Here is a 26,143-nt window from a genome sequence, read left to right as displayed (position 1 = left end):
ACGATTAGGCGTATTGTTCGAACTCACACTCTGTAATCTGATGAAAACGGTCTCTAGATGAAAACGGTATCTATATGCTCAGACACCATCGTCTGCTCGCTGTAATCGCTTGACTCATTCCAACCACACACCGGTTCACACCAAAGAAAAGAGAATTCGAACAAAACAAATCATCGTCCCAGACGAAAGCTAAAACAATATCACATGAACCACGAAGCCACTTCTTAGTGTTGACCAAGAACACCTTTTCCCAACATCTCTCGTACGAGCACGAATCCGACACCAGCGCCCAACCCCAGCATGTAAGCTGGAATAGCACCAATGGATAGCAGATGTGCTTCTTGCTCGCTTTCCGGTCGTCCAAGCAATGCCCATAGATTGAGCTCTTCGTCTCCATCGTAGGTGTTTGAGGTACCAACGGAGGAGCAAGTAGTGGAAGAAGGTGAAGCGGAGGGTTGAGAGTAATACGGATTGAGGGAAGAGAGGTAGGTGGCCCATAAGGAAGGGTTCCACCATCCACCTTGAATAGGCTTAGACTGCTCGACCGTCTCGTCTACTTTCAACACCTCCGTTCCTTCTTTCGCCTTCTGAGAGTCAGGTGGAATGGAGGCAGCAAGTACTGCGTCCAGTACAGCATCACCTTCTTCATCGCCCATCACACTCTCTTCTGTTCCTTCCTGAGCGGAAGGAGCAGAGAACATGTTTCGCAATCCAGACCCGCCACTCGTAGCTGGAGTAGAGCTGCTGGCAAACGAGCAAGCGCGAGTCTCCAACTGCTGCTCGAGGTCTGTCATTCGTCGAGCAAGACTTTCGAACCTTTTACGATCGACGAGTACCATGGAGCGCTTTTTGATGCTGCCTGTGCCCGAGGGGTGCGGTTCAATGAGAGTAAGGGGGACGAGGAGCTGTGAGTGGCCTTCTGGAGCGGGAGTGGAGTCAAGGGCGGTGGTGATGGGCTCGGCTGGTTGAGAGGCGATCGAATCGGCAGGGGTTGAAGAGAGGGATGTTACTTCGACGTAGTCCTCCTCGATAGCCCCGAGAGCGACCTCGATTGGAGCGACGTTATCGGCAACAGCATCCTGTTGCGTTTCTGGCTCGGTAGATACGACAGAGGCGAGCTCTTCTCGATCTTCTGTCTCGGCGATCGTCGGAAGTTGTTTGGCCGGAGTAGTGTCTTCGACCGTCTTGGCGGTCTCGACAAGCTCGCTCGGAGTGTTGGAAAGCTCTGCTACTTCAGCCTTAACGGGAGCATCTTCCACGACCTCTAGCTCGGCTGCAGAGCACTCCTTGTTGATAGCGTGAGCATCATCAGATGTGGCTGTGTCAAGGAGGGCGACGGCATCTTCGGCAGGTGGAGGACCTTGTGCATCAACCTCAACCTCGGCCGCGGCTTCAGTTGCCTTCGAAACGACTCCAAGGTCTTCCGCTGCAACAGCCTCGACATCAGCTGCTGCCTCTTCGACCTGCTTGACTGCCTTGACAGGTACTGCGGCGGGTGCGTCTCCAACCTCGACCATACCTGCACCTAACAACGAAGACAATCGCTGCTCAACCGAAGGTCTGCGATGCAGTTCACTCTCCTCCTCCTCAACCTCAACCTCAGACAACACTGTCTCTTCGTACCTCTCCACTGGAGCATCAACGTCCTTGTCCAGCTCCAGCGCCTCCAACCGAGCAGCGAACGCCTCACCCTCACCCTCACCCTTACCCTCACCCTTACCCTCACCCTCACCCTTACCCTCACCCTTACCCTTACCCTTACCCTCACCCTTACCCTTACCCTCACCCTCACCTTCACCCTCACCCTCACCCTCACCCTCACCCTCAGCTTCTGATGCCACTCTGTCCAGTCCCCTCCTGGTTCCAAACTTTCCAGTCTTGGCCCTCACACTTGCAAACCTGCTTGCTGGTTGAGCATCAAAGACGTTGTTCAAGCTCTTTCTGCTCAAACTGCGGCCGAGAGTTCCACCCCAACCTTTTTCGTCCTCTGCTGTGGTGGTAGCACCTGGAGTGGCGCGTGGCTCGTTAGATTTCTGACGAAGCATCGTCGCACCAGGTAGTGAGGCGAAAAGGTCGCTGTTTTCGGTGTCGGAGTTGTTGAGGAGAGAGAGAACTGCTTTTCCGCGTTTGCTGCCGAATGTGGCTTTGCGGGAGGTCTTGCGGCGGATGGAAGCGGTGTTGTCGGAGGGAGAGCTGTCGGGGAGGGTAAAGATGTACTCCTCATCCTGTTTTGCAGCCTGTGGAGGTGGAGTGGTGGCATCGAAGCTGGGAATAGAAGGGGCAGTCTCTTCGGTGCGCAGTCTAGCAGTGCCAAAGTCAGGTTCTGCCACAGCGTCCTCTACTGCTGGACCGGAGGACATGAGCACCTCGACGAGCTCTCGAGAGCTTTCGGTGCGGGTGTGCAAGCGCTGTTCGTTGTCCTTAAGCGCAGCCAGCTCATCATCGGTGTACATAGAAGCGCGGTAGGGTCGGGAAGGGCGAAGGATGGAGGCTGTGGTCTGAGAGCGAGTGAGCTCGGTCTTCGGGCTAGATTCGTGGCTGGCGATTGTGGCAGTGTTGTCTTCTTCAGCAAGGATGGCTCTGATGATATCTTCATCCAGCACGCTGTATCGAGGTTTGTGGCCGCGAGGTTCGGTAGCGGTTTCTTCGGCGAAGTCGAGCTCACTTTCGGTGCCACTACACTCCGAGACTGAGAAGCTGTCCGCTGAGCCATGACGGACGAGTGTGGGCATCATGGCGATTTCGTCTGCGCTTTCGGCCGAAGGCGCACGGCGTTGCACGAAGTTAGCCTTGGAGTCATGGGATTCTTGCTTCAGAGCGCGGCTGACAGCGTCAGTGTCGAGCAAGTCGAGCATGCCAAGTTTGTTGGCAAGCTCATTGGCCTCTTGCTGGGTGAGTGAGGCGAGCAGCGCCTCAATATCCTCCCACTTGCTCTTTTCAGGCTGAGACTCGAGCCATGGGAAGTCAGCAGTGGATCGGCGAGGACGAAGGGGACGGCGGAGGGAGAGCTTCTTCTGTTCGGCCTCGGATAAGATCTGCTGTGCTTGCTCGCGTACGTAGCCATGAGGAGCGTAGACAGCGTCGGTGGAGTGGTGGGGTGAAGCAAGAGACAGATCATCTTGCTCAGGAGATGTCTGGAAAGCTCGAATCATGCCTCTGACTTTGCGGCTATCACGCATTCGCTTGAGCGTAAGCTTGCTTGTAGTCTTGGAGCTGCGAACGATACCATCCTGATCAAAAGTAGCCTCTTCGTCCTCGAGCATTGCATCTTGTTCATCGGCTTCCTCTCGCTCCAGATCCGACGCAGATTTGGGCCAGCGCATTGATCCGGTGCCATTACCCCAGATTCTGCCCCTGAGAGCATCCCTCCTGAGCTTTCGAACAGCTTCAATCATCAACTTTCTCCATTTGAGATTAAGCCCTTGACGCTCAAGATCCTTCTCACTTAATCTGAGAAAAGCACGACCTCCCATGCGGGAAGACCTGACGTAGGCGGTCACGTCTTCGACTACCGGTCGAGGGACTAGGCCGAGCACATGGGTGAGATAGAGTGCTACTTGGGAAGGGAGCCAGATTTTGGGGTTGTGAGGGAGGTTGGCGACTGCTTCAGCTAGACGTTCTGCTTCGGAATCTGAATGGGCAGAGTGAGGCTGAAGGAACGATATGGTTTGGAGTTCGGGTGTGCTGATCGAGAAAGGCATGCGATGAATGGTGGATCTGCGCTTGGGGAGGTCGGTGGTGTTGGTGAAAGGGCTGGTGGTGGACGAAGCAGCCAGGCGAGGGATGATCGGGGAGGAGGGTGTGGAAGGAAGCTTGCGGCTGGCGGTAGGAGGGCTCGCGAGGTGGACATCGGATGGTGTGCGGCTCTGCAAGCCCTTAGGACGCGATCGAGTCGAGGTCGACATGGATGTGGATCGCGAGAGGTAGGAGTAGCCTTCGAAGACTTGACCCCCAGGGCTGAACCCGGCGACATTGGGACTACTAGTGGCCGAAGTGAGGTTACCACTTGGCTTTGGTTTGAGCGAGTACCTGGGTCGTGATGGCGTAGAGATGGCCGGCGGGTCGATGTTGGCCATGATGGAAGACGTTGCTTTAGATGCCAAAGAAGCTATGTTTTGTTGCTTTTTGGCGGTCTGATGCTATCACTGCAAGAGCAGGGAGAAGATATCGTCAAGTTGGAATCAAGGCCGTTGGGAAATCGTCAAAGAGTCGTTATAAGAGTGGACTGAGGATGTTGGAAGATGGTGGTGGTGGCTATGGAAGAAGGATACGAGATGAAGGGGACAAAAATGAATGCGGAGAGGGAACAATCGGCAAGCAAGCCGGGTCCGCCAAGCGCCTGCAACTCAGCACCGCGACTCAAATCAGCTCAGGGGCGACAGTGGCACAAGGCTTCAGCAAGAAGAACAAGGAGGTAGGAGGTAGGAGGATGGAGATGCAAGTCAACTCTAGCCATTCAACCGAGCAGCAGCTGTAGTTAGCTGATGAGTTTTGGTGTCATGACCCCTGTCTGTGAGAAGAATGCGTGCAATCAGTTAAAGTATATAAAAGCTACACAAAGCGTAGAGACAGTGAAGGTAGTGCTCACGGCCGAGTAAAAGGCCTGAGCATCTGAGCACGGACCACATGTGTCACAACCTACTCAAGACAAATGCTTTGTTATGTTCCGCAGTCAATGCGGCTCTCTGCCGCTCTTCTTTTGTATATATATAGACTCCTTCTCTCTCCTTGCTCTCTCGCTCTCTCTCTCTTACTATCATCATCAATCACACGAAAACTTTAACTCAATCTGCTGGGTTCGTGTTGGTTGAAGAGCCCCTAAACACGAATCCATACAGCAACATCCACGACTCAATCGCACGAAACAAGAAGAAAAACCAAGTGGATTCCAGGCAAAGGCCCCCCCATACCATGTCTCCACAGCTTGCTTTCGACTGCAGACGATCCGAACTTCAGCCTCAGCAGCCTCAGCAGCCTCTGGGCAGCTTCGAATACGCTCTCCTGGGAGAGCGTCGGGTGTCTGCTGCAAAGGATGAGCGGTACCCAGGCGCAATCAGACATGGCGTCACCGATCAAGCTCGCAACGATGGGAATGTTCATCATCGACACTTTTCAATTCATCCATCATCAAACAGGCAAGGATCTCGGCAACAAAGGGCTGCCAGATCAGATCGGCGGCGGGGGCTGCTACTTTGCTATCGGTGCTCGTCCCTTTCTTCTGCCTTCGTCCATTCAGATGATCGTCGATCGGGGCTGTGATTGGAAGGATACAGATCAAGCTGTGTTGGATCGCTTCAATCGCACTCCCTCTTCTTCCACTGGAGAACATGGTTCGATGTGGCGCTACAGGTCAAGGCCGGATAAGACAACTCGAGCAGTTAACAGATACACGGGTGAATATCGAGGATTCGACTACCTCTCGCCCAAGATTCGACTCGAGCCCAAGGATTTGCTGCAATGCAGCACGGTCAAGCCCCCCAAGTTGCCAGAATGGATCCACTTGATATGTTCGCCTGCGAGAGCGCTCGAGACCGTAGCTCAGATTGAAGACATACTTGGCAAAGAGGAAGGAGAGGTAAAGAAGAATTGGCCAAAGCTGGTCTTTGAGCCAATACCAGACTCTTGCGAGTTTGACAATCTCGATGGCTGCATCAAGGTATTGCCGAAGCTCAAGGTGTTCAGTCCGAATCACGAAGAAGCAATAGCGCTGTTAGGCCTGCAAGACGAGTGGGAGAAGCTGCTAGATGGTCGAAAGAAGCGGTTGGAAAAGAAGATCATGACTTTTATTAGGGACAAGGTTGCTGCTAAGTTTCTGGATCATCTGCTCAACCGAGACCCCGAGGCAAGAGAGAGAGCTATGAACAGACAGCCATTTGGACCAATCATCTGCATCAGATGTGGAGCTCGCGGGTCGGTGATAGGCACAATGTTCGCCCCCGGCTGGCACCATATCCCGGCATGGCACACCGACGTTCCACCGACACATACTCGCGACCCCGCAGCGAACACTCGCATTTCTTCTTTGGGCGCTGAATCCGACTGCCAAGCAGGATCGTTAGAACTACCAGAGATCAGCTCCAGCAAGATTAAAGACGTGACGGGAGCAGGTAACTCTTTCCTCGGTGGGCTCACAGCCTATCTTGCACAGACTGACGCTTATACATCAATAGATCAAACGGCCAGAATCAGAGAGGCGGCGATGCATGGCTCTGTCTCTGCTTCATTGATCATAGAGCAACATGGTCTGCCGAGCTTTGAGGTTCGGGATGGAAAGGAGCTGTGGAATGGTCACACGGTCGAGGTGAGAATGCGACTGTTGCGGCAGAGGGTGCCTATGGGCTCAATGAAAGACTAATACTTGTACATCTCATCCATCATAGACAGCATCAATGTCAAACCCTCAGAGGCTAGATAGGTAGCGTTGAGAGCTTGCACTGAGTTGAATGCTTTGCCAAGTAGTTTGATGCTGGTGCAAAGAACAAAGTTGAAACTCGATTGATGCTGTCAGCTACGGCGACCTAACAAAGTTTGCTATTTTCTTCGCCACCAAGAAGAACACGTCTTAATTTCTCGGAGCAGCAAGCGCCGACAGAACCGACAGCTTGATTGGCTCCAAGCTTCGAGCTTTATCTCTATCCTGTGAACATTCAAGCTCTCTTCTTCTCAACCACTCATTAAGACCAACGACTAGAACCCTGCTGGAGAGATCGCAGTGATGGCGCACCCACAAACAGCATTCGCATCCCAAGCGCAAGGCAACTCAGGCTACTCGCCGCTCAACATCCTCTGGCTACTCCACACAGCCATGGAAGGACCCTTGGCTTTCATTGCGCTCTTCTTCACCGATGGACTCGCATTCAAGGATGAGATCACCAACACTATGGCTGTTGTCATCAAGGTACGTTTGGCCCACCAAATTTTCTTGTCTTCTCTGCCCAAGTACATCTTCTTATGCTTACTTGCTCCTTGTTCTTGTGATTCGAACAGATGTATGCAACACTAGCTCTCTCCCTAGCTATTGTCTCGCTTTTGCTTTACGGTCTTCCCGACTACCTTCCAGGCAAGCGTGCCGCAGCTATTCTTCTGCTGCTTTACCACGGTGTCGCATCTTCTGTGCTGCTCAATGCTGAGCCATTTGTGGACTTTGCTTTCCCGGACAAGCTCGCCAAGCAAGGTGTTAGGGTGGAGACAGTCTTTGGTGTGGCACATGGATTGTTGTCGCTCTTGACTGTTTCGTGGTGGCAAGCCTCACTGGCAAGTGTCAAGGCTCAGAGTGGAAGCACTGGTGGGCCTGCTGGCGGGTCGAAGGGTGGAAAGCGAAAGTAAAGCCCTTCATAATGCTTTTCACCTGTTATAGTAGTTTGACACTGTACAATCTCTTCAAGTATCGTCAAAGTATGTACGGGGCTGCATTCTCGGATAAGCCATTGGTGTTGAAAGTGGTGTTGAGTGAAAGCTGCAAGCTTGACACGAGGTGGATCTGCATGGCAGCCATCACAAGCAATCTGTCGACACATGCGCCGATAGCAGATGTAGCAGCTGATCGGAGGATCGACCACAGCGAACACGATAGAAGATCCGATGCTTGTCTCTCTGTGCTGCAGCGTGACCAGTGCTAAATCGAGGGGCAACACGGACACTCGTGATTGGAGCGGCCAAAAGTGCAGTCTGGGGCTGTGGTTGTCAACCCAACATGGTGGGCTAGATTCGTTCCGACTGGACCGCCGGTGGCATCTCTTCGGCTGACCAAACAGTCGAGTAGTCAGGCAGTCGGGTAGTCAGGCAGTCGAGTAATCAGGCAGTAGAGCGGGAGACATTGAAGCCGAAAGAGGAACCCCTAAACCGGGACCGGCGGACGAAGAAAGCGAGACCTGCGGAAAAGAACAAGCAACAGAAGGATACAGCCGAAGTATGGCGAAAGATTCAAACCAGCTGTGGACCGCTCGCTGTCTTTCACATCACACCTCTTTTCCCACAGAGCCGGAAGGCTGACACAGCCTGTCTGCATTGTTAGACACCAACACTTGAACTTGACGTCAAGCTTGGACTGTGCGGTGAGGCTACATTGCAAGCTGGAATCCTCGGCGCTTGCACTGTGACACGCATGCACCTAACGCAGCTTGTACGAGCACCGCCTTCCCTTCAGTCCTCAGCATCACAATTGTGGAAGGTCGCACTGTCCAGCCAGTGAGTTGGGTCCAGCTGGTGAGACCAACGGAGCCGCCGCTCTTCCTCCAAGACATACATATAGCCCTCTCCGAACCTTTCCAACTTATTTCGGATCCACCTTCATACTCATACTCATACTCATCCTCATCCTCATCCTCATCCTCATCCTCATCCTCATCCTCATCCTCATCCTCACTCGCATCTCCAACACCAAGTCAATCAACCGTCAAAATGATCGGATTCGGTAACCACGAAGAGGCTGCTGACTTTGTCTGTACGTGAAAGCACTCCTTTCCCATCTCGAACTCCTTCCATCTCCTTGCCCGTTAACCATTTTGAACCCTCGCTGACCTCCTCTCACTCTCTCTCTCCTTTCTCTTTCTCTCTTTTCGCTCTAACCCCCTCGGTCGCCTCCGTATTCCTGCTTCCGCCTCCTGCCAACAGACAACCAGGACCCCCGCGAGCACGAGGCCAAGTTCTCCCACGAAGCCGTCGGTTTCGGTGCCGGTTTCGTCGCCATGCGCGAGTACGAGAAGCTTCAAGAATCCAAGGGCGAACACCCCAAGCACGAGTTCGCCAAGGAGATGCTCGCCGGTATCGCTGGTGCAGAGGTCGACAAGCTCTTCGAGACCAAGGGTCTTGACTTCTTGGACCGGGAGGAGGCTAAGCGTCACGCTCGTCAACAGGCAGAGCAGCTGTACGACAACCAGTACGGTAACTAAGCCTCAAGCCGACATCGACTTCGCACTCTGGCCAGTATACCTAAGCAATGATGATTCAAGTTTGAAATGATGTGACGTATCGTGATGAAGCGCGTGGAAGGTGAACGCAGAATGAGAATGCTGTTTGAATTCCCTCGTTGTTTGACGTGAAGATATCCCCCGAAGCTGCTCGCTGAGGCAAGTCGTCCACTCTTCCTCTTGTGTTATTGAATAGTTTTGACTCGGGTGTTGCTTTGCGAGGTTGTCGACGTCACGATTTCACGATCAGGCAGCAGCTCTGAGAACAAGCACAATCCATTGATGACAATGGCGAAACAAGACGCTCCAAAGCAAGAGCGTGAGATACTATACAATTTCATGGGACGCGGAGCTCTGATGCCATCGCTTCAAGGCGAGACATGATGTTGTTGAGGTGGATGAGTGTCATGTAACGAGGTGGCCGACCTTAGAAAAATTTGTCTGCAAGGAGGACATGCCTAATGAGCGGAGCGAGGGTTCGAGAAGCGGACATGCTGCTCGTAGAACTTGATAACCTTTTGGGGGCATCGCTTGTTGACAATGTCGTTGGCGATCCAGATGGAAGGACCCTTGCCGACGTACTTGTGCTCTTCGTTAATCTGTTCCATGGCCCGAGTCCATGCCGATGATTCTTTGAACTCGACTTCTGACTCTAACTGCGAGGTGTCAGCGTTGCGTTGCATGTTGTTGACTGCCCTCACCTGGTTCTCCCAACTCTCGTACTTCTTCAGGTAATGGTCGAGGAAGCGATCCGAGATCTTCTTCATGGCAAATGCCGTCTTAGCCGCCTCTTCATATTCAACTGAAGCGGCATCCTCCTCATCCTCCTCATCCTCCTCTTCCTCTTCCTCCTCCACCTCCTCCTCATCGGACGATGCTCGACGTCGGCTAGATGTGGAAGTACGTGGGCGCTTGTTGGCACCGCCGCGCTTGGGTGTCGACTTTGAAGGGCTCGAACGTTTTGTTGCTGTTGAGCCACGGCCGTTCTTAGCCTTGCCTCTGGGCGACTTCTCGTCCTCCTCATCGCTCTCCGCTTCGATCTCCTCGATGTCGTTTTCATCAGTCTCCACATCGTCTTGTGCCTTTTGTTTGCCCACCTGCTCGAACTTCTTTGGCTGCGACTTGGAAGGCTGCTTCTTCCAATAGTCGTCGATGAGATTCTGCGGGAGGTTTGTCTCTGGCTCCCAGGTGTTGTCAGCCTCAGACCAACCCTTCCACTTGATGAGATACTCCATATCCCACTGCAACGTGGCCAAGAAAGATGGAATCAATGATAGTCAGCTAACGGTCCGAGTCTGAGACGCCACGCCAAGAGTAGGTGAGGATGCTATCGGGAAGGATTCACCACTTACTGATTGTGGGCCCTTGTGCGGGCGATGGTCACGGATTACTTCCACCTCGAACTCGTCACTAGCTTCTTCGTCATCATCATCCTCATCGTCATTTTCATCGTCAACGACCTCGATTGGCACCTTTGCTTTGGGCGGGCGACTGCGGAGTTTCTTCTTGAGCTCGGGCTCTTCTTCATCAGAAAGAGTGATCGAGATGCGGGAAGATTGTCTGCGGCCGTTGGCCTTGGCTGGAGAACCGCTTGCGGAAGCGGTCCTGCTTCGGGGAGTGACTGGCATGTTTTCAGATCCCGAGGGTGATGTGTTGTTGAGCTTCGAAGAGCTTGACGTTTGGGTTGCCGAATCGGGCTTCCTTCGGAAAGGCGAGACGGCGTCGAGGATTGCGGAAAACAGTTTGACGACGGCCTAGTAGAACGAAGGGCGTCGTAGAGCGGATGCTAGTGCGGAAGAGTGTATAGCGACGTCCTGTTGTTGCTATAGGCTCTCGAAGTGAAGGCGTCGCCAAGATTGGCGAGACACGGTCGTTTCCGTACTTGCACAGGTGGAGGGTGAAGGTCGCTGAAGCTATCTCGAAGCTCGAAGTCGGCGTAGACGACAATCCTTGGCTCGAAGAATTGATCGTCGCTATGTCTGAGCGGGAGGAGTGGATGTAGATAAGAAGGCAGGAAGGGAGTGTCGACAGTAGACAGGGTTGCGAGCTTCCGCTCCATCCTTCTCTCCTTCTTACCCTTTCTGCGCCGCGGTTCTGCAAGTTCTTTTTTGTCTTTCAACTCCACGACGCGAAGTCTCTAAAGTCGAGGCGCGCCTCTTTTTCTCTTTCCCCGTTTCTGTCACGATGCGATTGGAAAGCCCGATCTCTGCGCTTCGATCGGGAAATATGCTGCCCCAATTCGCCTATCTCGCCTTGGTCGTGGAGGCGGGCCTGTGCATTCCTGTTGCAGATCGCGCAGTAGCTATCAAACTTTGAGTGTTTTAATGTTTTTAGAAACACGTGTCACTACCCCAATTAATCGGATGTCTGATATGCCTTCTGCCCAATCCACCAGGCCAACCAACAATGGAGTAAAGAAGAACTTTGTCTGGCAGGCTCAGGGCATTGAGTGCCTTGTAGACACTATCTACATCAACAAGTCATACCAGCACACAATTCTCCCTTCTTGTTGCAACAAAGCCAATAAGCCTGCCAACAAGCTTTGCAAGGATACAGTCTATTGTGATCTCTGCAAGCCACTTTTCCCCACCAGGGCTGTTGATCCCTCTCACATCAAGTTCAAGGTACACTGGCTTCAAGAAACATACTGTCAGGGGTCTCGCGCCAGAAACCCAGGTCAGTCTGTCGAGATACTCGGTGACTATCAAACTGTGCAACAGCTATTGTCTCAGTATCAGTCTTGACAAGCTGTGTTGCTCAGCAACTATCAAGTTGCACAATGACAGTGGGTGGCATTCATTGTATATACTATCATAGGTTTTGGCTGACCTCTGTGGACACTCCATTCAGGGGTAGCTCGGTGTCATGGGCCTGAATGCTCAAGAAGCAGGAGGGTCACTGGTTCATATGGAAGGAGCACAAGTATCGAAGATCTAGTTGATACCATTAGAGAGCATGGTCATAGTGCAGTCTCCATGGAGACCATGGACTCCTATGGACTCACATGCAAAGGAGGACTGAGCCCATATGCGAGGAGGGCCAGGCACAGCCACAAAGAGGACCAAGCTCAAGGAGCATGCAGATGGTTACCACTCAGGGGGCTTGAGAGACAAGAGTCAAAGGAACCATCACTGGTCAAAGGAGAAGGAGCAGTGTATAGGGAACTGGCAAGCAGGTCCTGAGGAGGAGGAGCAGTGTCAAAGGAGTCGACACCAGGTCCTGAGGAGGAGGAGCAGTGTCAAAGGAGTCGACACCACTCAGGAGGCACAAGGGTGCCAAACAAGCAGGATAGCAAGGAGGAGGAGCAGTGTGTCATGGGCCTGGATGCTCAAGAAGCAGGAGGGTCATGGGTTCATATGGAAGGAGCACAGGTATTGAAGACCTAGTCGACACCAGTAGAGAGCATGGTCGTAGTGCAGTCTCCATGGAGACCATGGACTCCTATGGACTCACATGCAAAGGAGGGCCAAGCACAGCCATGAGGAGGACCAAGCTCAAGGAGCAGGCACAGCCACGAGGAGGACCAAGCTCAAGGAGCAGGCACAGCCACGAAGAGGACCAAGCTCAAGGAGCATGCAGATGGTTACCACTCAGGGGCTCGAGAGACAAGAGCCAAAGGAACTGTCACTGATCAAAGGAGGAGGAGCAGTGTCGAAGGAGTCGACACCAGGTCATGAGGAGGAGGAGCAGTGTCGAAGGAGTCGACACAGCTCAAGAGGCACAGGGGTGCCAAGCAGGAGAGGCCCCTGAGCAGTACTCGATGAAGAAGGTACTCTCTGGAGAGAGAGCAGGAGCAGCATCGCTGGCGATGCTGAGAAGAGGTATATAACCATGCTTTCTCATCAATAGGTCGAGTGGATCCTCATCCACTCTACTCACCATACAACTAGTCAATACTTTAGAAACACAAGTACTCATTAGTTACAGTCAGCATAGCAGCAATCTATCAAGGTTGCTCCTCATCGTAGTGTGTGTGTTGTATCACCACTACCTGACGTCCGAAGGCGCCCATAGCAGGTTAGCGGTCCGGATATAGATAGAACCGAAGGCAGTAGTCCACTGCGGTCTGGGGATCACTTCAAGCATCAAGTCAACACACTGGACACTCGTGTTGACGCCACCAACCTTATCACCAACACCATCAACCTCATTATCATCGACATCACCAATCTCATCACCAACACCATCAACCTCATCATCATCAACACTCACACCAGACCTTGGTGTCATCATAACATTGATATTGATCGTGCCGAGCTACCCCTGAACGGAGTGTCCACAGAGGTCAGCCGAAACCTACGATAGTATATACAACGAACGCCACCTGCTGTCACTGCACAACTTGATAGTCACTGATACCGAGACAATAGCTGTCACACAGTTTGATAGTCACCGGGTATCTCGACAGACCGACCTGGGTTTCAGGCGCGAGACCCCTGACATTAGAGTGGATCGTTCAAGCAGCTCCTCACGATCACCATGACGGACCCAGACCTCAACAATAAGCTCGATAGACTACTCACTCTATTGGAAGCACAGCTAGAGCTTACCAGACAGGGTCATCGAGAGGAACGATTACAACGAGCTCAACTGAGCAGGGAGGAGACAATGGACCTCTCTCACTCAGAAGACCAAGCAGGAGGAGGAGATGAGTCTATGATAGGAGACCCACATACTCCTACTCCAGCTCCACGACCAAGACGATCAGTCTCATTCAACCTGGATGAGCAGGAGGACATCAACTACGAGAAGTATGCTTCACCTACTGGGCCAAGATATGTCAAGACTAAGCTGGACCCCTACAGCAGGACTAGGACGGACCCTTACCCCCTGGACCACGAGGAGGATACCAGCATCATGGCAGAGCTTAACCAGTCAAAGCCCATTGCCACCCCCTTTCCAAAGTTCAATCCCCGAGACATGGAGATCTTCATTCTAGAAGCCGAAGCATGGTTTAAGTTCAACCAGGTGTATGAGCAGTCTAGGATGATCAATCACATGGGTGCTCAACTGGAAGGGACAGCAAGAGAGTGGTGGACCTCCAAGCTCCGTATTGATAGAGCTAGAGAAGGAAGGTTGTTCAATGATTGGCACTACTTCACAGAGCGACTGTCAGAGCAGTTTAACCCACGCAATGCTAGGATGGAGGCATACAACAAGCTGTTGGCTCTCAGACTCACAAGTGATACTCCTGGTGCCGCCACACGTCATGTAGAGCGGTTCAGAGACTTGGAAGGACAGGTCAACCTAGATGACAACGAGCTAGTGATTGATCTCTTCAGAGGTAGTCTCACTCGCAGCATACAGGAGAAGTTCGAGAGGAATCCACCTGGGAAGAGATGGGAGTGGTATCGAGAGGTTGAGGAGATCGATCGACAGAGGATGCTACTACAGCAGTCCTCGGCTAGACACTCACTCCCAAATGCCACATCACCTCCACTAAGAACTGGGTCTTGGCCAAATCAAAGTTCGATCCCCACCCGACAACCCACTCAAACTTATCCAGCTCGATCACCATCACAAGCAACTACACAAGCAACTATACAAAACCTAAACCGACCCCTTCCTCATCATCCCACCCAACCCTCGAAGCAAGGAAGCCCTGCTCCATCAGGTATCAACACCTGTCATGTATGCAAAGGTATTGGCCATTGGGCCAGAGACTGCCCCAGCAGGAGGGTAGACCCTCTTAGCTCTCGACCCATGGGACCAAAGGTTATGGTCACCACAGCAGACCCCTTCGAGGAGGCCACCGACTCAGGAGATGGCCACACAGGCAGCACTGAGACGGGTGACCCCGAGGCCATGGACCTCAGCTCATACCAGCAACCCATGGACCCCGATCACGAGGAGGAGCACAATGATGATGACGACGAGGGAAACGTCAGTGGGGTGATGCACTGATGGCATGCATTGCTCTACAAACCTCCTCGCCATCACTCTGTATATATCAAGATTGTCAAGTATGTTTCTCTACCAGTGGAGGCAAAGCAGTACTGGAGCTCTCTGGAATGGTTCAAGACCATCCTGCTCGGATACTAGCTGATACCGGTGCTGGTTTGTCCATAGTCTCAGATTCTTTCATTAGTAAGTACCAAATACCCACAAAACCCATAAAAACAAGATCGATCCATGGTGTCACCGGGCACCAACTCTCCATCAATAGTTCTGCAAGCATGCAGGTATCTATTGGTACACACAATCTGGGTGTGGTCGAAGCTTCAGTGGCCGACACTGCGGACTATGACCTCATCCTGGGGTTCACTGAGCTACGGAGGCTCAAACCCACCATACAATGGGATACGGGCCAGCTGGAGTTCAAGACTCAGGAGCAGGACCAACCCCCTAGGAGACCCCCTGAAGCAGCAAGAGCAGGGGACCTAACCATGAGGAGACCAACCCTTCATGGTAACGAGTTTGTCTCAGCAGAGCGCATACTACGAGCAGCTCTGGAAGATGGACCCATAGGGTTCATGCTGTTAGAGGAGCCACCATCATCACTCCCAGCCTTTGGTTTTGTACCCACAGGCGCAGACAAAGGAGTCGAGATGGAGGTGGAGGTAGATAAGGTGGTGACGGCTGCAGACATACCAAAGCCATACCAACACCTGCGAGATGTGTTTGATGAGGTGGAAGCAGACAAGCTGCCCCATCATACCGAGCATGATCTCCACCTCGAGTTGATAGAAGGAGGGAAGCCACCTCAAGGGCCCCTATACCTTAAGGGACCCAAGGAGATGTCCGAGTTGAGGAGGTACTTGGATGAGAACCTCGAGAAGGGGTTCATAAGACCATCGAAGAGCCCGGCACGATCACCGGTGCTCTTCGTACCAAAGAAGGATGGAGGTCTCAGACTCTGTGTGGACTACAGAGGTCTCAACGAGATCACTGTCAAGAACAGGGCACCATTGCCCCTCATCGAGGAGCAGCTGTTCTTACTCAGGAAGGCAAGGATCTATACCAAGCTAGACCTTAGAGCAGCATACAACCTCATCCGGATTGCTAAAGGAGATGAATGGAAGACAGCTTTTGGCACTCAGTTGGGACTCTATGAGTACCTAGTGATGCCCTTTGGCCTAGCCAATGCTCCAGCTCACTTCCAGTCATTCATCAATGACATCTTCCGAGACATCATTGGGATATATGTGGTAGTATACCTAGATGACTTCCTGATCTTCAGTGACACTGAAGAAGCACATGTGAAGCATGTCACTGAGGTCCTCACTCGCTTAAGGAGCAACAGGCTCTTTGCTAAGCTGTCAAAGTGTGAGTTCCACACCAAGACAGTTGAGTTCCTGGGGTACATCATCAAGCCAACGGGCATAGAGATGGACCCAGAAAAGGTGCGCACTGTCAAGGAGTGGCCAATGCCGGAGTCAATCCATGACATCCAGAGGTTCCTGGGTTTTGCCAACTTCTATCGAAGGTTCATAGCCCACTTTGCTCGCATAGCCAAGCCCTTGACAGCACTGGTAAAGCCTATAGAACGGTTCAAGAAGTTCGAGCTACCAGAGGAGGCCCAACAGGCCTTCCACAAGCTCATCCAGGCCTTCACATCAGCAGGAGTGCTTCAGCACTTCGACTACCACCTTCCAACAAGGTTGGAGACTGATGCAAGTGACTTTGCTATAGCAGGAGTACTCAAGCAGGAGCATGAAGGACGATGGCATCCAGTGGCCTTCTACTCTAGGAAGATGTCTTCTGCCGAGAAGAACTATGAGATCCATGATAAGGAGCTCCTAGCTGTGGTCGCCTGCCTCACTCAGTGGCGACACATGTTAGCTGGACTACCGAACCAACTGGTCATCCTCACTGACCATGAAGCCCTCAAGTACTTCAAGTCACAGAGACGCATCACAGGTCGACAAGCTCGATGGGCAATACTACTAGCAGACTTCGACTTCATATTGCAATATCGACCAGGAGACAAAGGTGGTGAACCCGATGCTCTCACCAGAAGGACAGACATGCAACCAGCCGGTGAAGAGCAGGATCACAATGTGAGGCAACTACTGCCTCCTCGAGTGTTCAAGGAGACAGCAGACCATGACTCGCTCCTAGTGGCCCCCATGATCTCGATGGAGTCCATAGCATCAAAAGGTCTCAAAGACCTGGTCAAGATCTTCCAGCCTTTAGACCAAGAGCTACAGGAGATACATAGGAAGAAGCCTTTCGAACTCAAGGATGACCTATGGTACAGTGGAGGAAGGTTGGTTATCCCCAAGGTGATCATGCCAGGGAGGACCAACAACTGACACTCAAGGAGTGCCAAAGAGGTAGATGGACAGTCTCTCTCTGTAGAGCATCTGCGATTCATGGTGATGACCCAATGCCATGATGGTATCACTGCTGGACACGTAGGAAGAGATGCTACCATCAAGGCAGCTCAACGACATTACTGGTGGCCAAACATGACAGCTTGGATTGCAGACTATGTAGCAAGTTGTCCTGTATGTGCTAGGTACAAAGCTCCTCGTCATCGTCCATATGGTTTGCTACAGCCACTAGCAACCCCAGACAGGCCCTGGGGCTCCATATCCCTCGACTTCATTGAAGGACTACCACCATCAAAGAAGTATGACTCCAAGACCTATGACTCTATCCTAGTCATCGTCGACAGGTTAACCAAGTTTGCCATACTAGCTCCAACCCATAAGACAGTCACAGCCAAACAGACTGCAGTATTGCTATATGGACACATGGTTAGACTCTTCGGATATCCAGATCACATGGTCTCGGACCGAGGCAGGCAGTTCATATCAGGAGCATGGAAGGCATTTGCAGAGCAAATGGGTGTGAAGCACTCACTTAGCACGGCCTACCATCCTCAAACTGATGGTCAGACAGAGAGAGTCAATCAGGTCATAGAGCAATATCTCAGGATGTACTGCAACTATGAGCAGAATGACTGGGCCAACCTGCTGGACACTGCGGCCTTTGTATACAACAACACGGTCCACAACAGCATTGGTGTCTCACCATTCTTTGCATGCTATGGATGGAACCCCAAAGCTCATCCTGACATCCCTCAACGACTAGGAGTCAATGATCCAGGTCGCTTCGAGTACCTCATGGATGGAAAGGAGCGTTGCAAGTACCTCCAGGAGCAGATCAGAGGGGCACAACGTAGATCAGTAAACCAGTATAACAGGAAGCACAAGGACATCGAGTTTAAGGTGGGTGATATGGTCTATATCAACCGACGAAACTGGAAGACAAGGAGACCCACACCCAAGTTAGACACCCGGTTTGCAGGACCCTACCCAGTTCAGGAACGGGTAGGACGCCGAGCTTATCGAATCACATTGCCAGCAAACCTTAGGGTGCATGATGTGTTCCATGTCTCCATGCTCGAGCCAGCAAGAACAAGTTCTCTTCCTCAACGTGCTGAACAGCCCACCATACCATCACTTCCAGATGAGGACCTCGACTTCGAAGTCGAAGCACTCATCGACAAGCGTTCACACAATGGGACTACGGAGTACAAGGTGTTGTGGAGAGGGTACTCAGAGGAAGCTGCTTCATGGGAACCAGTAGAGAACCTCAACTGTCCCGACCTCATCCAGGAGTATGAGGTGTCGGAGGGGGGACGAGTGAGTAGACAGAGTGGAGAGAGGAGGAGAGAACAGGAGGAGTAGAGAGAGGAAGAGGAAGGAGGATGACGTTGAGAGAAGGAGGAAGGATGATGTTGGCGATGTTGTCAAGGAGGAGGAGTCAGCATGAACCAGACCAGAGCATGCCTCGACGGAGCTCGGCTCTTAAGAGGGGGGTAGTGTCATGGGCCTGGATGCTCAAGAAGCAGGAGGGTCATGGGTTCATATGGAAGGAGCACAGGTATTGAAGACCTAGTCGACACCAGTAGAGAGCATGGTCGTAGTGCAGTCTCCATGGAGACCATGGACTCCTATGGACTCACATGCAAAGGAGGGCCAAGCACAGCCATGAGGAGGACCAAGCTCAAGGAGCAGGCACAGCCACGAGGAGGACCAAGCTCAAGGAGCAGGCACAGCCACGAAGAGGACCAAGCTCAAGGAGCATGCAGATGGTTACCACTCAGGGGCTCGAGAGACAAGAGCCAAAGGAACTGTCACTGATCAAAGGAGGAGGAGCAGTGTCGAAGGAGTCGACACCAGGTCATGAGGAGGAGGAGCAGTGTCGAAGGAGTCGACACAGCTCAAGAGGCACAGGGGTGCCAAGCAGGAGAGGCCCCTGAGCAGTACTCGATGAAGAAGGTACTCTCTGGAGAGAGAGCAGGAGCAGCATCGCTGGCGATGCTGAGAAGAGGTATATAACCATGCTTTCTCATCAATAGGTCGAGTGGATCCTCATCCACTCTACTCACCATACAACTAGTCAATACTTTAGAAACACAAGTACTCATTAGTTACAGTCAGCATAGCAGCAATCTATCAAGGTTGCTCCTCATCGTAGTGTGTGTGTTGTATCACCACTACCTGACGTCCGAAGGCGCCCATAGCAGGTTAGCGGTCCGGATATAGATAGAACCGAAGGCAGTAGTCCACTGCGGTCTGGGGATCACTTCAAGCATCAAGTCAACACACTGGACACTCGTGTTGACGCCACCAACCTTATCACCAACACCATCAACCTCATTATCATCGACATCACCAATCTCATCACCAACACCATCAACCTCATCATCATCAACACTCACACCAGACCTTGGTGTCATCATAACATTGATATTGATCGTGCCGAGCTACCCCTGAACGGAGTGTCCACAGAGGTCAGCCGAAACCTACGATAGTATATACAACGAACGCCACCTGCTGTCACTGCACAACTTGATAGTCACCGATACCGAGACAATAGCTGTCACACAGTTTGATAGTCACCGGGTATCTCGACAGACCGACCTGGGTTTCAGGCGCGAGACCCCTGACATTAGAGTGGATCGTTCAAGCAGCTCCTCACGATCACCATGACGGACCCAGACCTCAACAATAAGCTCGATAGACTACTCACTCTATTGGAAGCACAGCTAGAGCTTACCAGACAGGGTCATCGAGAGGAACGATTACAACGAGCTCAACTGAGCAGGGAGGAGACAATGGACCTCTCTCACTCAGAAGACCAAGCAGGAGGAGGAGATGAGTCTATGATAGGAGACCCACATACTCCTACTCCAGCTCCACGACCAAGACGATCAGTCTCATTCAACCTGGATGAGCAGGAGGACATCAACTACGAGAAGTATGCTTCACCTACTGGGCCAAGATATGTCAAGACTAAGCTGGACCCCTACAGCAGGACTAGGACGGACCCTTACCCCCTGGACCACGAGGAGGATACCAGCATCATGGCAGAGCTTAACCAGTCAAAGCCCATTGCCACCCCCTTTCCAAAGTTCAATCCCCGAGACATGGAGATCTTCATTCTAGAAGCCGAAGCATGGTTTAAGTTCAACCAGGTGTATGAGCAGTCTAGGATGATCAATCACATGGGTGCTCAACTGGAAGGGACAGCAAGAGAGTGGTGGACCTCCAAGCTCCGTATTGATAGAGCTAGAGAAGGAAGGTTGTTCAATGATTGGCACTACTTCACAGAGCGACTGTCAGAGCAGTTTAACCCACGCAATGCTAGGATGGAGGCATACAACAAGCTGTTGGCTCTCAGACTCACAAGTGATACTCCTGGTGCCGCCACACGTCATGTAGAGCGGTTCAGAGACTTGGAAGGACAGGTCAACCTAGATGACAACGAGCTAGTGATTGATCTCTTCAGAGGTAGTCTCACTCGCAGCATACAGGAGAAGTTCGAGAGGAATCCACCTGGGAAGAGATGGGAGTGGTATCGAGAGGTTGAGGAGATCGATCGACAGAGGATGCTACTACAGCAGTCCTCGGCTAGACACTCACTCCCAAATGCCACATCACCTCCACTAAGAACTGGGTCTTGGCCAAATCAAAGTTCGATCCCCACCCGACAACCCACTCAAACTTATCCAGCTCGATCACCATCACAAGCAACTACACAAGCAACTATACAAAACCTAAACCGACCCCTTCCTCATCATCCCACCCAACCCTCGAAGCAAGGAAGCCCTGCTCCATCAGGTATCAACACCTGTCATGTATGCAAAGGTATTGGCCATTGGGCCAGAGACTGCCCCAGCAGGAGGGTAGACCCTCTTAGCTCTCGACCCATGGGACCAAAGGTTATGGTCACCACAGCAGACCCCTTCGAGGAGGCCACCGACTCAGGAGATGGCCACACAGGCAGCACTGAGACGGGTGACCCCGAGGCCATGGACCTCAGCTCATACCAGCAACCCATGGACCCCGATCACGAGGAGGAGCACAATGATGATGACGACGAGGGAAACGTCAGTGGGGTGATGCACTGATGGCATGCATTGCTCTACAAACCTCCTCGCCATCACTCTGTATATATCAAGATTGTCAAGTATGTTTCTCTACCAGTGGAGGCAAAGCAGTACTGGAGCTCTCTGGAATGGTTCAAGACCATCCTGCTCGGATACTAGCTGATACCGGTGCTGGTTTGTCCATAGTCTCAGATTCTTTCATTAGTAAGTACCAAATACCCACAAAACCCATAAAAACAAGATCGATCCATGGTGTCACCGGGCACCAACTCTCCATCAATAGTTCTGCAAGCATGCAGGTATCTATTGGTACACACAATCTGGGTGTGGTCGAAGCTTCAGTGGCCGACACTGCGGACTATGACCTCATCCTGGGGTTCACTGAGCTACGGAGGCTCAAACCCACCATACAATGGGATACGGGCCAGCTGGAGTTCAAGACTCAGGAGCAGGACCAACCCCCTAGGAGACCCCCTGAAGCAGCAAGAGCAGGGGACCTAACCATGAGGAGACCAACCCTTCATGGTAACGAGTTTGTCTCAGCAGAGCGCATACTACGAGCAGCTCTGGAAGATGGACCCATAGGGTTCATGCTGTTAGAGGAGCCACCATCATCACTCCCAGCCTTTGGTTTTGTACCCACAGGCGCAGACAAAGGAGTCGAGATGGAGGTGGAGGTAGATAAGGTGGTGACGGCTGCAGACATACCAAAGCCATACCAACACCTGCGAGATGTGTTTGATGAGGTGGAAGCAGACAAGCTGCCCCATCATACCGAGCATGATCTCCACCTCGAGTTGATAGAAGGAGGGAAGCCACCTCAAGGGCCCCTATACCTTAAGGGACCCAAGGAGATGTCCGAGTTGAGGAGGTACTTGGATGAGAACCTCGAGAAGGGGTTCATAAGACCATCGAAGAGCCCGGCACGATCACCGGTGCTCTTCGTACCAAAGAAGGATGGAGGTCTCAGACTCTGTGTGGACTACAGAGGTCTCAACGAGATCACTGTCAAGAACAGGGCACCATTGCCCCTCATCGAGGAGCAGCTGTTCTTACTCAGGAAGGCAAGGATCTATACCAAGCTAGACCTTAGAGCAGCATACAACCTCATCCGGATTGCTAAAGGAGATGAATGGAAGACAGCTTTTGGCACTCAGTTGGGACTCTATGAGTACCTAGTGATGCCCTTTGGCCTAGCCAATGCTCCAGCTCACTTCCAGTCATTCATCAATGACATCTTCCGAGACATCATTGGGATATATGTGGTAGTATACCTAGATGACTTCCTGATCTTCAGTGACACTGAAGAAGCACATGTGAAGCATGTCACTGAGGTCCTCACTCGCTTAAGGAGCAACAGGCTCTTTGCTAAGCTGTCAAAGTGTGAGTTCCACACCAAGACAGTTGAGTTCCTGGGGTACATCATCAAGCCAACGGGCATAGAGATGGACCCAGAAAAGGTGCGCACTGTCAAGGAGTGGCCAATGCCGGAGTCAATCCATGACATCCAGAGGTTCCTGGGTTTTGCCAACTTCTATCGAAGGTTCATAGCCCACTTTGCTCGCATAGCCAAGCCCTTGACAGCACTGGTAAAGCCTATAGAACGGTTCAAGAAGTTCGAGCTACCAGAGGAGGCCCAACAGGCCTTCCACAAGCTCATCCAGGCCTTCACATCAGCAGGAGTGCTTCAGCACTTCGACTACCACCTTCCAACAAGGTTGGAGACTGATGCAAGTGACTTTGCTATAGCAGGAGTACTCAAGCAGGAGCATGAAGGACGATGGCATCCAGTGGCCTTCTACTCTAGGAAGATGTCTTCTGCCGAGAAGAACTATGAGATCCATGATAAGGAGCTCCTAGCTGTGGTCGCCTGCCTCACTCAGTGGCGACACATGTTAGCTGGACTACCGAACCAACTGGTCATCCTCACTGACCATGAAGCCCTCAAGTACTTCAAGTCACAGAGACGCATCACAGGTCGACAAGCTCGATGGGCAATACTACTAGCAGACTTCGACTTCATATTGCAATATCGACCAGGAGACAAAGGTGGTGAACCCGATGCTCTCACCAGAAGGACAGACATGCAACCAGCCGGTGAAGAGCAGGATCACAATGTGAGGCAACTACTGCCTCCTCGAGTGTTCAAGGAGACAGCAGACCATGACTCGCTCCTAGTGGCCCCCATGATCTCGATGGAGTCCATAGCATCAAAAGGTCTCAAAGACCTGGTCAAGATCTTCCAGCCTTTAGACCAAGAGCTACAGGAGATACATAGGAAGAAGCCTTTCGAACTCAAGGATGACCTATGGTACAGTGGAGGAAGGTTGGTTATCCCCAAGGTGATCATGCCAGGGAGGACCAACAACTGACACTCAAGGAGTGCCAAAGAGGTAGATGGACAGTCTCTCTCTGTAGAGCATCTGCGATTCATGGTGATGACCCAATGCCATGATGGTATCACTGCTGGACACGTAGGAAGAGATGCTACCATCAAGGCAGCTCAACGACATTACTGGTGGCCAAACATGACAGCTTGGATTGCAGACTATGTAGCAAGTTGTCCTGTATGTGCTAGGTACAAAGCTCCTCGTCATCGTCCATATGGTTTGCTACAGCCACTAGCAACCCCAGACAGGCCCTGGGGCTCCATATCCCTCGACTTCATTGAAGGACTACCACCATCAAAGAAGTATGACTCCAAGACCTATGACTCTATCCTAGTCATCGTCGACAGGTTAACCAAGTTTGCCATACTAGCTCCAACCCATAAGACAGTCACAGCCAAACAGACTGCAGTATTGCTATATGGACACATGGTTAGACTCTTCGGATATCCAGATCACATGGTCTCGGACCGAGGCAGGCAGTTCATATCAGGAGCATGGAAGGCATTTGCAGAGCAAATGGGTGTGAAGCACTCACTTAGCACGGCCTACCATCCTCAAACTGATGGTCAGACAGAGAGAGTCAATCAGGTCATAGAGCAATATCTCAGGATGTACTGCAACTATGAGCAGAATGACTGGGCCAACCTGCTGGACACTGCGGCCTTTGTATACAACAACACGGTCCACAACAGCATTGGTGTCTCACCATTCTTTGCATGCTATGGATGGAACCCCAAAGCTCATCCTGACATCCCTCAACGACTAGGAGTCAATGATCCAGGTCGCTTCGAGTACCTCATGGATGGAAAGGAGCGTTGCAAGTACCTCCAGGAGCAGATCAGAGGGGCACAACGTAGATCAGTAAACCAGTATAACAGGAAGCACAAGGACATCGAGTTTAAGGTGGGTGATATGGTCTATATCAACCGACGAAACTGGAAGACAAGGAGACCCACACCCAAGTTAGACACCCGGTTTGCAGGACCCTACCCAGTTCAGGAACGGGTAGGACGCCGAGCTTATCGAATCACATTGCCAGCAAACCTTAGGGTGCATGATGTGTTCCATGTCTCCATGCTCGAGCCAGCAAGAACAAGTTCTCTTCCTCAACGTGCTGAACAGCCCACCATACCATCACTTCCAGATGAGGACCTCGACTTCGAAGTCGAAGCACTCATCGACAAGCGTTCACACAATGGGACTACGGAGTACAAGGTGTTGTGGAGAGGGTACTCAGAGGAAGCTGCTTCATGGGAACCAGTAGAGAACCTCAACTGTCCCGACCTCATCCAGGAGTATGAGGTGTCGGAGGGGGGACGAGTGAGTAGACAGAGTGGAGAGAGGAGGAGAGAACAGGAGGAGTAGAGAGAGGAAGAGGAAGGAGGATGACGTTGAGAGAAGGAGGAAGGATGATGTTGGCGATGTTGTCAAGGAGGAGGAGTCAGCATGAACCAGACCAGAGCATGCCTCGACGGAGCTCGGCTCTTAAGAGGGGGGTAGTGTCATGGGCCTGGATGCTCAAGAAGCAGGAGGGTCATGGGTTCATATGGAAGGAGCACAGGTATTGAAGACCTAGTCGACACCAGTAGAGAGCATGGTCGTAGTGCAGTCTCCATGGAGACCATGGACTCCTATGGACTCACATGCAAAGGAGGGCCAAGCACAGCCATGAGGAGGACCAAGCTCAAGGAGCAGGCACAGCCACGAGGAGGACCAAGCTCAAGGAGCAGGCACAGCCACGAAGAGGACCAAGCTCAAGGAGCATGCAGATGGTTACCACTCAGGGGCTCGAGAGACAAGAGCCAAAGGAACTGTCACTGATCAAAGGAGGAGGAGCAGTGTCGAAGGAGTCGACACCAGGTCATGAGGAGGAGGAGCAGTGTCGAAGGAGTCGACACAGCTCAAGAGGCACAGGGGTGCCAAGCAGGAGAGGCCCCTGAGCAGTACTCGATGAAGAAGGTACTCTCTGGAGAGAGAGCAGGAGCAGCATCGCTGGCGATGCTGAGAAGAGGTATATAACCATGCTTTCTCATCAATAGGTCGAGTGGATCCTCATCCACTCTACTCACCATACAACTAGTCAATACTTTAGAAACACAAGTACTCATTAGTTACAGTCAGCATAGCAGCAATCTATCAAGGTTGCTCCTCATCGTAGTGTGTGTGTTGTATCACCACTACCTGACGTCCGAAGGCGCCCATAGCAGGTTAGCGGTCCGGATATAGATAGAACCGAAGGCAGTAGTCCACTGCGGTCTGGGGATCACTTCAAGCATCAAGTCAACACACTGGACACTCGTGTTGACGCCACCAACCTTATCACCAACACCATCAACCTCATTATCATCGACATCACCAATCTCATCACCAACACCATCAACCTCATCATCATCAACACTCACACCAGACCTTGGTGTCATCATAACATTGATATTGATCGTGCCGAGCTACCCCTGAACGGAGTGTCCACAGAGGTCAGCCGAAACCTACGATAGTAT

At 52.0% G+C, this 26,143-nt stretch overlaps 7 protein-coding genes across 7 annotated transcripts; 5 read left to right on the top strand and 2 right to left on the bottom strand.

The window, feature by feature from the left end:
• Positions 1 to 224: 224 nt before the first annotated feature.
• UHO2_03938 (uncharacterized protein) lies at positions 225 to 4,076 on the bottom strand (the record flags this gene model as incomplete). The annotated part of the gene is made up of 1 exon (XM_041559895.1): positions 225 to 4,076. One exon carries the CDS (start codon positions 4,074 to 4,076, stop codon positions 225 to 227), a length of 3,852 nt encoding a protein of 1,283 aa, XP_041415829.1.
• Positions 4,077 to 5,059: 983 nt separating this feature from the next.
• On the top strand, positions 5,060 to 6,355 carry UHO2_03937 (uncharacterized protein; the record flags this gene model as incomplete). Its single annotated transcript, XM_041559894.1, has 1 exon — positions 5,060 to 6,355. One exon carries the CDS (start codon positions 5,060 to 5,062, stop codon positions 6,353 to 6,355), a length of 1,296 nt encoding a protein of 431 aa, XP_041415828.1.
• A 360-nt stretch (positions 6,356 to 6,715) lies between these two features.
• UHO2_03936 (uncharacterized protein) lies at positions 6,716 to 7,326 on the top strand (the record flags this gene model as incomplete). The annotated part of the gene is made up of 2 exons (XM_041559893.1): positions 6,716 to 6,898; positions 6,988 to 7,326. 2 exons carry the CDS (start codon positions 6,716 to 6,718, stop codon positions 7,324 to 7,326), a joined length of 522 nt encoding a protein of 173 aa, XP_041415827.1.
• A 1,074-nt stretch (positions 7,327 to 8,400) lies between these two features.
• On the top strand, positions 8,401 to 8,891 carry UHO2_03935 (uncharacterized protein; the record flags this gene model as incomplete). Its single annotated transcript, XM_041559892.1, has 2 exons — positions 8,401 to 8,443; positions 8,614 to 8,891. The coding sequence occupies 2 exons, from the start codon at positions 8,401 to 8,403 to the stop codon at positions 8,889 to 8,891; spliced, it is 321 nt and encodes a 106-aa protein (XP_041415826.1).
• Positions 8,892 to 9,367: 476 nt separating this feature from the next.
• On the bottom strand, positions 9,368 to 10,537 carry UHO2_03934 (uncharacterized protein; the record flags this gene model as incomplete). The annotated part of the gene is made up of 2 exons (XM_041559891.1): positions 9,368 to 10,150; positions 10,262 to 10,537. The coding sequence occupies 2 exons, from the start codon at positions 10,535 to 10,537 to the stop codon at positions 9,368 to 9,370; spliced, it is 1,059 nt and encodes a 352-aa protein (XP_041415825.1).
• Positions 10,538 to 13,388: 2,851 nt separating this feature from the next.
• Positions 13,389 to 17,164, top strand: UHO2_03933 (uncharacterized protein; the record flags this gene model as incomplete). The annotated part of the gene is made up of 3 exons (XM_041559890.1): positions 13,389 to 14,305; positions 14,588 to 14,796; positions 14,895 to 17,164. The coding sequence occupies 3 exons, from the start codon at positions 13,389 to 13,391 to the stop codon at positions 17,162 to 17,164; spliced, it is 3,396 nt and encodes a 1,131-aa protein (XP_041415824.1).
• A 2,687-nt stretch (positions 17,165 to 19,851) lies between these two features.
• UHO2_03932 (uncharacterized protein) lies at positions 19,852 to 25,010 on the top strand (the record flags this gene model as incomplete). The annotated part of the gene is made up of 3 exons (XM_041559889.1): positions 19,852 to 20,768; positions 21,353 to 23,597; positions 23,676 to 25,010. The coding sequence occupies 3 exons, from the start codon at positions 19,852 to 19,854 to the stop codon at positions 25,008 to 25,010; spliced, it is 4,497 nt and encodes a 1,498-aa protein (XP_041415823.1).
• Between the last annotated feature and the right edge of the window lie 1,133 nt (positions 25,011 to 26,143).

The sequence above is a fragment of the Ustilago hordei genome (assembly GCF_900519145.1).
Source record: "Ustilago hordei strain Uho2 genome assembly, contig: UHO2_contig_07, whole genome shotgun sequence".
NCBI classification, from domain to species: Eukaryota; Fungi; Basidiomycota; class Ustilaginomycetes; order Ustilaginales; family Ustilaginaceae; genus Ustilago; species Ustilago hordei.
The sequence above is the reverse complement of the archived record's forward strand: the minus strand, read 5'-3'. Positions and strand labels throughout refer to the sequence as shown.